The 12,337-nt window shown below is 49.8% G+C and overlaps 1 protein-coding gene across 1 annotated transcript; it reads right to left on the bottom strand.

The window, feature by feature from the left end:
* Nucleotides 1-1,747: 1,747 nt before the first annotated feature.
* FABP1 (fatty acid binding protein 1) lies at nt 1,748-5,630 on the bottom strand. Its single transcript, XM_050896593.1, has 4 exons — nt 5,564-5,630; nt 4,324-4,496; nt 2,321-2,413; nt 1,748-1,798 (listed from the first exon to the last, which is right to left on the bottom strand). Exons 1-4 carry the CDS (start codon nt 5,628-5,630, stop codon nt 1,748-1,750), a joined length of 384 nt encoding a protein of 127 aa, XP_050752550.1.
* Nucleotides 5,631-12,337: the final 6,707 nt, after the last annotated feature.

Below are 12,337 nucleotides of genomic sequence, written 5' to 3'. Positions count from 1 at the left end.
TGAGTCCGTACCAGAAGCCAGCTGCACTGGTGTGGTGCACTGGCTGTGTGGATTGCTCTAACTGAAAAAGTGGTTTCCAGGGAGGGAGATCCGCCTTTGCTCACCTTCAGGGTGAGCTGGGGGCTCTGATGTCTTTCAGCACCTGCCTTTCAGCTTAGACAAGTGCTTAATGAATTTTGCACTGAGCAAAAAAGGGATAGTCCATGGATCAGCTGCCAGTGGGCAGCCAACGGAGCTAAGAAAAGGTCTAAAGGCAATGGTCGGATTTCTAGATAAAAAAAAGTCTTCGCTGTCTGCCTGTCTATCTCAAAATCCAACTGGTTTGCTCCAGACCTTCAGTGGCAGCCAGGAGATGAAAAAGAATGGTTTGTTCAAGACTCCCCTACCTGCTCCTCAACAGCATAGCAAGAAAACAAAACCAAGGCTTTTCCTCTTTGACATTTCTCAGTGATTTTGCTGATGTTTCTCCAGATCTGAGATGAGTTCACTGGAGGCCAACATCTGCTTTTTAGGCACTGTTGAGCTAAGCCTTTCCATTTGTCTGTGAGGTGCCCATCTGATGCCCAGTGTGACAATTCACGTTGGTTCAGTTCTCAGCCTGAGGATCAATGTCAACCTGTAACATGAAAACCTTCCCTGAGGAGAGAGGAGTCGTGGGAGAGATGCATGTGAGGACAAGTTGGTCCTTTAGTGGCATGTGTTGGGGTTGCAGGAGGTGGTGGGGAAGCACTTGTGGTGTTTTCCTAATATCCTGATCAGCTTTGAGCTGTTGCAAGAACATCATCCCAGCTAGGTATATCACACCAGCCATATACCCATTTCCCAGTGATGATTCCCAATCATCATCCGAGCACAGGGCTTAGAAAAGGCAGCTAAGAAGGAAGAGTTTCCTCTCCTGTGTGCATCAGAAAACCACACCTCCATCCAGCCTGCAGCGCCAAGCAAGAGCGTGGGAGATGACTTTGATGCTCCTTCTGTGTCTACACTGTGAACAACCAGTGCCCATCTCCTGCCAGGAGGAAAAACCTGTGTTTCACCCTGGAAGAAATGTTCGATTCCAGTTTGACCCAATTTATCAGGTGCGGTTTGGGGTGAAACACACACTGGACACCTGAAGGCTGTCTGGGGCTCTCCTGATGGTGGGAAGGGATGAGGAGGAGATGGGGATGGGGTGGCCAGAGCCTGTAGGGCTGGATGCTGTTGCAGCGGTGTGAGGGTGAAGATGGCGGCTGGGACACCTGAACTGCCCTCATGCTGGTCACTTCCCCAAGGCAGCTTTCCAGGCAGGATCACTGACATTTCCTTGAGCCCACCGAAACCACCCCATCCTTTGGCCCTGCCAGTCACCTTGTGGTCACTTTGGCCGTGTTTGTAAGGAAAGGGAACAGAGCCCTTTCCCTGCCCAGTGCTCCTCCATCCACCCAGCCAGGGCAGCCGTGTGTGCACGACCCACCGGGACATCTTGTCCCCAGGAAGGGGCTGGAAGAGCACTCATCAGCATGGAGCACATCTCAGAGGGTCACTCTGGCTCTGAGCCTGCGCCCTAGCCCGGCTCCATTCACCGACGTCAGCACAGCTTTGGCTCAGCCTGTTGCCCAATTTCTACCAGGGCTTGCGTGAGTTTTGGAGGCTTGCATCTTTTTATAGCAACAGTGAAGAGGTTGATGATAATGAAGAGGCCTTTAATACATATTTTACTTTAATGGACACATTTTACACAGTAAAATGATTGGCGTGTGCAGGGTTTCTAGATTCTCTTGCTGATCCTCTTGTAGGTGAGGTCTCCCATGGTGATCGTCTGAAAAACAAATGGAGAGTGTTAAGTTTTCATGGTGCTTGGCTCCAGACTCTACTTGGAAAGGATCTGGTCTTGCAAATCAAAACAAGACTGGTCCCCAGTCTATGTCCTATAAACTGAATTATTAAAGCTTTGGATTTCTTCATGAATACCCCAAAGCAGATAGGGATAATCTGGCATCCCTCAACTGGGATCAGTCTGCTGCACCTCTGTTCTTTAAAAGTGCCAGGCCCAGACACATACCTGCTTATACCTCTGGGTGGGTGAGAACATGCCCTCATTACATGGAACTTTGATCAGCAGTGCCTACTGGGGTCTTAAAGAGTACTTTTTGGATCGGACTATAATGAAAAACTGCCTTCAGTGCCTGGCCAACTGCTCAACTTTGGCTGCAGAGGAGGCAGCTCATCTCCAGCACCTCCCTAAGGTCCCCAGCATCTCTGTAGGCTTTCTAGGGCCAGACCCCTGAAGGCAGCTGTATGCGCCATTACTCCAGCCATTACCCTTCTCTTCTACACTTACATTGGTGATGATGTCTCCATTGAGTTCGGTGACAGATGTCAGCCCTTTCACGTTTGCGACCAGTCTGTTGTTACCCTCCATCTGAACAACAGCCTGGTAGGAGGAGACAGAGGCATTCATGTTACTGCTGGAGACCATCTCAACCCCTGCATTTTGTCCTTCCCCTTCTGTACTGAGTTGCCACCGCCCCCTCTGCAAGCTGCTTAGAGCAAGCTGCTCCCTCGGTGATTTTGGCTTTCCTGGGAGGAGGAGGAGGAGAGAGGGTTGTGCTGGTGGTGACTACAACACAACAAGGGTATGGATGTTTACTTTGGCCTCTACAGGGAGGTGATTTTGCCGCCGTACCTACCTCTCTCCCCTTCAATTTGAGACTCACTCACGGCTCCCACACTGTTAGATGCCAGAGCAGGGATCCTTGGCATCCCTTGGCATCACACCAACACATCAGTTTTGGGGGAGAAGAAGGAAGGATTTTCACCCTGCCAATGCTGGTGCCTCCATGCAGCCCTGATGCTCGTTGGGGCAGCTCCTCATGCAGCACCGAGACCAAGAGCAGCTGCACGCCTCCAAGGAGAGGACTGCAGAGCCACCTGAGCTGGGCCAGGGCATGCCATGCCATCTCCTCTCCACCACCCACCTATTGCACATTGCTGCAGCAACCTCCTTTGGGTGGGGTGACGGGGAGCTGGGCGACAGCATGGGGCTGGGGGGAGTCTTGGTCAAGGTGGGAAACTAAGGAGCTTTCAGAAACTCAGTCGTGGCTGGAAAGCTCTCAGAGGGACAGGCACATCTGCTGGATCTCTGCCCCCAGGAGCTGCACATCTAAAAACGCTACAGACAGCACCAGCACCCCCAGGGCAGCTATCACTGAAATTACTCAAATAAATAACGCAGCAAAAACATTTCTGTTCATCTGTCTGTCCGGCTATAAGACATGTTCATCTGCCCTTGAGTTGCTGATTTATGGAGGGTAAAACGCTTCTAATAGCCGTTTCCCCCTAGTTTACGTGCAAGGGAATTCAGTGATGCTGGAAACTGTGATACAGCCGGTACGGCTCTCAGAGCCCGATTCACTGGGGCATTTCTTTGGTGATCATCCCTCCTGCTTTCAAAAGTCCTGCAATATCATCTCCCGAGGTAGAGGTGAGAGGCAATATTTGCCGGTGGTGCTGTCTTGACATTTTATGAACCATTGGAAACTAATGTCCAGGAACGGGAGCTGACCCAATTTCAAGGGTGACAAATCCCCACCTTGCCAAATCATCTCACCCAGTGTAAACAGAAGCAGTGGAAAAGGCTGGCAGAGAAGCTAACAGCCGCTGGGACTTAAAAGGAGAGATTTATTGGTTTATGATTCATTGGCTGACTTTCCTGCACTACCTTTAAGTCAACAAAATGAAGGTGGGGGTATGTTTCGTGTTGCAACATGACAGAAAGTCAACCCTTTTCCACCTCAAATCCTTCAGACCTTTTGCTGTCAGAAAAATTTACCAAAGCATCTCCATCCTCCTTTTCCAAATGGGCTATTAAAACACTGGCTTCCACTGTTTTCCAAACTGGCTATTAAAATAGCTTTAGAAATGCAAGGCTTCATCTGCAGAAGTGCTGGTTGGGGAGCTTGTTTTGTAAAAGCGAAGAGGGGAGGTGGGAACTTCAGAGTCTCGGGCTCTGAGTTTCTTAGGAAGGTGGCTCAGAAATGGACTGTCATTTTTGGAAATGTGGCCCTAAGAGACTTGCTGAGGACCTGCAGGGAGCAGGGCAGTGGGTGTCGCATCTGCAGACTTGGTTTCAGCAATTAGCCCCTTCCCATTATATTAAATCATGCCTGCAAACTGTGAGAGACAGAACCAGGCTGGGGAATCACCCAGGTCTTTTCCCTGAGTCAGCTTTAACACCCGTGGTCCGGTCATTCCCTTTGCTTAAGTGCAGAGGGAATGGCTGGAAAGGAAATTTAATGTCCCTGAGCCCCCGCAGCCCTGGCAGAGGAGGAGCTGATCACTCACCTTGACTTTCTGTCCTGTCAGTATCTCCATCTCGCACTCCTCCCCGATGGTGAACTCGTTGTGCAGCACTTTAGAGCCAGTGGTCACGGTAATCTTGAACGTTTTCCCATCCTGCACGATTTCCGAGATGCTCTTGATGTCCTTGCCCTTCTGGATCTGCTCATCGGGAAGCCCTGCCCAGGAACAAGAGACGTTAGGTGGACCTTGGAGCCTTCGGTGGGCAGATTGCTGCTGCTGCCAAATGAATGTGGTGGGATTTGGGGACCCACAGCTGGGAGGATTTCTATTCCAGTGTGAAAAAACCTTGCAATGGTGATGGTTCCCCAACGGCAATGTGGCCCTGAGTCTGCCAGGGAGGAAGAATAACAAATACTGTCATCCTGGGTTTTGTGTGGGAACTAGACATCTCCGTTGTCTCACTGACCTGGCTGGGAGCAGAACAGCTACCTCCCTGGCTAACCATCAGACAGAAAGAAAAAATCCTGTTTTCCTTCCTTCACTGAGAGGCAAGCAGAGAAAATGGAATAAATTGAGGCAGAATGAGGGAACCAAGTGGTTTTTTTATGAGATTCAGGGTCCCTCAGAACCAGCTCACTAAAGTCTTCGCCCAAAGCCTGAAGCTAATCTGACAGGTAGAACCCATCCAACACATAACTGTGCAGAAGTAGTGCAAAGCCTCCTGAATCCCTGCAGGAGCATGTTCCCCGGCACAAACACTGGCGGAAATCTAGCTAGCCACATTCATCATTAAGTGGTTAAACAACCCTGACTATTTTTCTGATGGATGGTGGAATTTGGGGCTTTGCAGCATAGCCGAGCAGCAGCATGGTGGGCTGAGCGATGTCCTGCTCGCCTTCAAATTTCACAGCCTGACGGAGCAGATCTGCAGTCGCCCTAAGTCACCAAGGTCCCGCTGGCTTGTTACGTGTGTGCAGCACTCTGCCGCACTGGCCCGTGGCTGCAGAGCCTGCTGGGACCGTTTTCCTGCAAGCCATAAAATTTCACCCAGCATCTCTTGACCTCCAGCCACCAGCCAGAGAGATGCTTTCGCTTCTATTTTGAGATCACATCTCCACGCACATGCATTTAAAAAAACCCAACAATTGCAAGATGACAGACAGAAATAGGAAATCTGAGAGATGTTTTCAATCTACATCATCAGCACATCAGCGCAGTCGGACCCCCAAATACCAGTGGATCTGCGGAGGCAAAGCAGCACATAGCATATGCAGGCACTTACCAATGGCTTTCATAAAAGGCTCAAAATTTTCCTGGGACTGGAGTTCATACTTTCCAGTGAAGCTCATGATGGAAAGGCTCTTTGTGCTCCCAACACAAGAGAAGGTGCCTTGCTGGTAAGCAGAGCTTGGTTTTATAAGGTCCTTTTGCCTTAAAAGTTGGTCAGAGGTAAGATGATGTAATTCTTTTATGGCCATGCTCAAATATTAACATAAAACTGGGCAATGGTCAGTGATAAATTGCTCTACATTTTACGGATGTCGATTTACAACGTGGGGGCAGGGAAGATCCCATAAACCCATTTTATGGAGGTAGCAACGTGGCATCCATAAACAAACGATAAAAAAAATAATTTGTGCAAAGAGATTAATTATCAGAGGAACAAGCCAAATCATCTAATCAACTTGCAGTCTGGAAGCACACATCTGAAAGAGGAGAAAGCGGTGAAAGATTATGGTGTCCCCTGGAGCTGACACCAGTGGGGTTTCTACTCGCTGATGTGTGCACGCTGGGTCTTTAGCACTGGCATGAAGAATAGTGGCTGCATGCTGGCAGGGACTAACTTGCTCACTCCAGATGCCTTGCAGTCCTCTGTAGTGGTGGGTTTTGGTGTAACCCAGATGTAGCAGCAGTCACAAAATCCTCATTGTCCCCTAAGGAAAAAACACGACTCAAAATCAAATCCTGGTTTGAACTGGCCCATCCTGAAGACTGCAGTTTAATTCAGACTCCATCACTATGGCCTTGCCTCCAAGAAAGGGGTTTCGTATGGATAGATGGACAGTGCCATTAGTGATCTACCAAGGCTATTGCCAGGAGCCACCGCTGAAACCCCCTTTCCTCTCCTTTTGCCAGAGGAGCCACAGTCACTTGTGTACTGAAGGAGCATCCCAGCCCTCGGAGCTGCATTTCTCCCAAATGCCGCATCAGAAGTAGGGCCAGCGGCAGCCTCCAAGCTGAGCCCGATTCCTCCCTCCGAAGCAGGACTTGGGGCTGGGCTCCTCTCCCAGTGTGGTCCCCTTGGCTGAGCGTCCCAGGTTGCTGCATGGCACCTGAGCATCCATCCTCTGGGTCTAGACTCCCAGGCTCAGCTTCTTGCTCCCATCTCATCCTCTGCTCCAATGAATTCCTCCTCCCTCCCAACGTCACCAGCTCAGGGATTTCCCCCCTTTTCACTCACATGCCTTCTCCTCTTTGCAATTCTTCCATTCTGCCTTCTCATAGCATCTTTGGCCTTTTTTTAAGTGAAATTATGGATAAGCGTGAAAAAAAGCTGTCTCCTTCCATTTGGAGATGCTGTCAGAGCCCTCTGCAGCCACCCGTCCTGCTCCTGCAGGCTCAGCCCAGGACTGCCACCCGCCTCTGCTCTCTGCGCTGCAGTGGTGCAGAGTGATGCTGCCCGGGCTAGATTCAGCCTCAGTTTCTGGTTAATTAGTACAGGCAGTGTCTGCCTGACGAGGCAGGAGAGGGAAAACCTCTGCCGGTGGGTTGGGCGGTGGGTGAAGATGGCTGGGGGGGGCGTCCGTAGGGGACATCACCCCTCCGCGCCATGGAGGGGGCCAGGCAGGTTCAGAGAGCACTCATGGGGGGTGGGTTGATTCAGTAATTTCTCCAAACAGCTTTTCAGCTTTTTTCCCTTTTATCCTCTGCTTCCCAACAGGAATGACATCACCTTAGGAACTGCATTTAATTTTTTCCCCCGCCCTGGGTGAATACCCCGGGGTCACGTGGGGCTGCGCTGCCACACGTCCCTTTTCAGTGTCCTCTTCATGGGGACAGCGTGACTGACCCCTCCAGCTGGGTCCTGGCAGCAGCCGGAGCTGGCAGCTCCCTGCCTCCTGCCAGGCAATGTCGTCCGGCCATGGGCCACCTGGAAGCACACGTGTGCCTTCCATGCATTCATGCCCTGGACCTCTGGCTGCTCCTCCAGGCAATTCGGGTCCCCTCTCTTTGCATGAGGGAGAGAGAGCTTCACACTTGAAAAAACACCTGAATATTTTTCTATCATCTGACTCATTTTGGAGCCCAGCACTCCCGATGCACTGTGGGGTGATCACCATGGGAAAGCTCCAGCTCTGCACGGCTCATTTTTCCCCCACTGTCATCAACCGGAGCAGCCTGGAGTTGTGGTTTTCATTCATTTTTCAGTGAGATGCACTCCCAGACCGGCCACGTCTGACCACATCCCACTGCCGGAGGTATGCCCAGTTGTCACCCATTTCCACGTGCAGGCTAGGGAGAAGGGTTAGCCACAAGTCAGTAGGGAGAGACCTTTCTCAGGTAACCTCAGCCACGTCCAGTGCAATGAGTACCTCTGGGCCGATGCCTAGATAAGCCGAAGGAGAGAAACAGGAGAAACACGTCATGAGTAGTGTCCCAGGGCTGCCTATCCACCTCCAGCCTCTCCAAAAGAAGCCTACATGTCTAGGGCATTTGTAAACGTTTCATATTATCCAAGATGAATTCAATCTTAGGTGCTTGAAGGAGCCCCTTATTTTCCCCGGCCCCCAAGGAAGCCTGACATCTCAGCCACCACAGACTTCCCAGGCCCACAATCTCCCTGGGAGACCCATGCCAGCTTGAAAGGAGATACAACCACCAAGGTAATGAGACCTGAGCCTAAGATAGGATCGGAAAAGCCCACCAGGTTTTATCCCACAAACTTCTAAATGGTTATCATGCCTAATCTGGGCAGTTAAACCACTTACTTAGAAAACCACCAGAAATTGGGTGAGAACTCCCCCTGGGCAGGCCAGGCTCCTAAGGTGTGGATGTTGCCCATCAAATGTTACAAGGGGAATATAATTGTTCAGGACTCTCTTGGTAATTGGGCAGAAATTGTTCGAGTAGTTGGCAGAAATGGACAACTCATGAGAGAATTCACCCCATTTGGGACACAAGTTGTTTTCTGCAGGTATCCTCTCCTCTTCTACTTATTGTGGATAGATAGAACATATCTATGCTCCCAGCTTTGGTGTGTTGGATAAATGTAGACTATGGATCACTGCTGGAAAGTTTGGAAATGCAACCAGCTGATTTTTGATCAATGATCAAAAATAAAACCTCTTTGTTTTGTCTGCAAGTGTTCTGTTGGAGTCGTGTTCTTTTATTTCCCCTAGTAAAGAAATACAGTAGTTCTTATAAAAAAAAGGAGAAACCCTCACTGACTGAAATTTGGCCAGGGTAATTATTATCTAGCCAGGCCTGCTGAGCAAACGGCAGGTGAGATAAACTTAATCTCAATAGCAAAGTTCAGAATACTTGTACATCTCCCCACCAGAATACAGGATCTTTTAAAACTTTCCAGGGCCAAGAAAATGCACCTGATTTGCCTTAACACAAGGCCAAGCCAATTGACCATTTGATTAAAACTAAATCCATACCCTAAAATCTGGACCTGGTTTGTAGAAAGAGAAAAGGCATGGATCATTTTCAAAAATTATTGAGGAAGCTACGTCTTGTGGGAAGCCAGCAGGTGCTTTTGTGTTTAAGTTGCTTTGAAAATAAAGTGTAGGATCTTAGAAGCTTGTCAGAAAAAAGCACACAAGTGTCTCATTTCTGCTTTTTGCAGCTGAATCAAAGATACAGATGTGCAAAACTTCTCAGCTCCCTCCTAGCCATGGAGGTATCGAATGCTCTGTGTCCCAAGGTGATGAATCAGAGAAATGCCGGTTGGGAGGGACCTCTGAAGGTCTCTGGTTCAACCTCCTACTCAAAGCAAGAACATCACCAACACCAGATCAGCTCAGCCATGGCTTTGGCCAGATCTCAAAAATCACCTCCTCTGCCTCTCTGGGTACCCATCCTGGGGCTGCACCACACACCTCTTGAAGAAGAAGTGCTCAACCCAAATCTCCCAAAGTGCAATTTGTGGCCGGTGCCTCATGTTATAACATCTGCCATAATCAAGAAGACTTTGGCCCCATCATCTCTGTAGCTGCCCGTGAAGCAGTTGCAGGCTGTTGTCACCTTCCTTCAACCCTTCCCTGGGATTCCTGGTCCAGGCTCCCACTTTCACTCAGTGTCTTCCAGAGCATTGGGAAACTACCCTCCTACGTGCACTGCTTCTTGGCGATTTGGACGTTATGGTGGGGAACAGGATTTTGAGTCTCAGGGCTCCTGCAGCAAAAATCCTTCTCTGCCTCCTCCAGTTTGAACTAAAACTCTTATTTAAGTTCTGAACTACGAAAAGGACTTTACAGCCGGAGCACTGTGTGGGGAGAGGCACTTTGCTGTAGCCCAGGACGGGGTACCTGGCAGCCTTGTGGAGGTCTGGGAATGTCTTCATGCACCTCGCCTCTGTCTCCTCTCTCACTCTTCTTATCTATCCCACCAGTGATTCTCCAGACTTTGTGAAGCCTTTGGTTTCACCTCAGTGCTTTGGGAAGCTGGGACTGGGCTCTATGCTAGGATTTTCTTAGCCCAAACGTGAAAGGCTACGAGCCAGGGCTTTTGCTGTCATGGATTTCTCTAATGCAGGTCCAGTTGGACACCTCAAAACCCCGAGCCATTTTTTGAAGAGCTTGATCACAAGCTTGTCAATCACAGATCCCCAAGTGGGCTTCCCTCTGTCTCAACCCATATTATTGCTTGGGTCATCCCTATTTCTGCTGTGCTTGTACCTGGGAATTTGGACTGTTGCCCAGTTTTCACATCTTTGGTCTGATTATTTTTAACCTTGAGGAACAAAGGTTTCTTCAGCAGGCCACATGGCTGCATTGCTTTGAAAGGTTGGATGAGATGGGAAAAGATGCTGTGGCTGCCATGAACTCTCTGTCCCTCTTGGTTTTCACCAAGTTGGTTTTTCACCAAGACAGCACTGAGATGAAATATGGCACCTTTCCCAGATTTTTCTCTTTTTAAAACAGCCATGGCAGTCTCCTGGAGGCTGGCTGCCTCCAAGCTGTAACTTCCAAGCCGTTGACATGCAAGTGCTGGTTCATATTGGTTTAGATTAGATATGCCAATATGAGAGCCTTGATAAGACTGCCGAAAGCGGCAGCTTGTACAAAGCAGTGCTACTTGATAAAGCTTTCTTTTAATGCCGAAATTCAGCAAAGGGCAGCCCTCAGCCCTTGTCGCCTTATTACAAAGGTCCCAAAGGGAGCAAAGGCTCAGTATGGCTTCTCCAAGGGCAAGGCAGCGGTTTCACTGATAGCATGAGACCAATCACTGCCTTAGCTTTGCTTGCCAATGATCACCTGGCGAGCAGAGCTCACAGGAGAGCTGGCCTTTGCTGTTGGGGTCTTACCTTATAGCAGGAATAGAGCTGCTGGCTGTGTTACTCGCCTCCCACTTTCTTGCCTCAAACATCTGCGGCGTAGTGCTGTTGCCTTCTCTCTGGACACGTGGATCCCTGCTCATTCCCTCAGAGGGCATGTATTGTCCTTGCAGCTTGGCCTTTGGTGGGATGAGGCTGTCCTCCATCCCACCACCCAGCTTATGGAGTCAGGGGACAAGGACTGAAAATGGTGCTCATTGCTTATGGAGCTAGTTTGTGCCAGGACAGGGAAAGAAAATGTTGGGGAAGAAATGGAGCCATTAGCAGTTAACGTTCTTGAGTGAGGAAGGTCTGGAAGAGTCCCCAAAGCAGAGCCAGTGAACATTTAACCAATGCAAATGTGTTTCATCTCACCCCACCACACGTCTGCAGTGCAGATGTCTCCATCTGATCCAGGCGCATGAAGAGCCCCTGAGACACAGTGGGGATAAGTAAACCTTCGTCTGACCAAGAGGAGATTTGCATGTTGGGATGCAAAGAGCAGCAGCTTCCAAGTGCCTACAGGTGGTCAGATGAACTCCAGTCCTGGAGGGACACTGGCTGTTGCTGTGGGCCTGTGCTCACCTCTCCAGCTGACCCGTGCTCTCCTCAATCCTGATTTATCAAGCACAGTGGCTCACTTAATGACTGCTCACAGTCATGGGTTGCAACTAATTAGTCAAGGAGAGCTTCTCAGGCCCATACAGGCACGAGGAGGAGCCTGTGCGTCTGCATGCCCTACTGTTTGCACGTGAGTCCTGATGCGCAACCCATCTCACCACACATATGCACTATTTGAATGTCCCATTCCCTGAAATGGCTTTTCATAAATGTAATAGCACTGTCAACGCAATTGACTTGGTGTCCCACACCCATGATATCTAGCAGAGCCTCACGCTCTGGGGTGATCATCACCCTGTTATCTTCACCGCTCCAGAGTGAATGTGCAGATGCACTGTGCCCAAGACCACTCTTCCTGTCTCTCTCTCAGCCAAATATATAACCACAGTTTATATTTAAAATAAGGGAAAGTCCAAACAAAAGCCTCCAACATCTTTCCTGGCAGATGGTGCTCCTTGGCTGGGGAAAGCAATGACCCAGGAGTAGTGCACCAACCAGAGGCTTAGTGCTGTGGCAGGACACTGCTGCGAGGAGGGCAAAGAGGTTGCATGGAGTCTGAGAGCACCTGAGTTTTCACCAGGTTCACGGCCAGGGAGATGCTCCATGGGAAGTGACCACGGTGCCAGCAAGGCCAGAGCTGTGGACGAAGTCCAGGACTGCCACCGCGCCTGTCCTGCTTGGTGCTACTGCCATGTTTGCTATAGTCAAAGCACCTCCCTGAGCACAGGTATCCCCGTTTTGCACATAATGGAGCACACAGAGACTGACTGACTTTCCCAAAGTGTCCTGGTTTCAGCTAGGACAGAGTTAATTTTCTTCCTAGTAGCTGCTGTAGTGCTGTGTTTTGGATTTAGTAGGAAAATAACGTTGATAACACACTGATGTTTTGAGTTG

Source organism: Gymnogyps californianus, chromosome 4, assembly GCF_018139145.2.
Source record: "Gymnogyps californianus isolate 813 chromosome 4, ASM1813914v2, whole genome shotgun sequence".
Taxonomy (NCBI): domain Eukaryota; kingdom Metazoa; phylum Chordata; class Aves; order Accipitriformes; family Cathartidae; genus Gymnogyps; species Gymnogyps californianus.
The sequence above is the reverse complement of the archived record's forward strand: the minus strand, read 5'-3'. Positions and strand labels throughout refer to the sequence as shown.

Coding starts and splice junctions, on each gene's coding strand:
- FABP1 (XM_050896593.1), bottom strand. CDS start 5,630: ATGAGCTTCACTGGAAAGTATGAACTCCAGTCCCAGGAAAATTTTGAG. Junction 4,497..5,563: donor GCCTTTTATGAAAGCCATTG/GTAAGTGCCTGC, acceptor GTTCCTGGGCAG/GGCTTCCCGATGAGCAGATC. Junction 2,414..4,323: donor TGACAGGACAGAAAGTCAAG/GTGAGTGATCAG, acceptor TCCTCCTACCAG/GCTGTTGTTCAGATGGAGGG.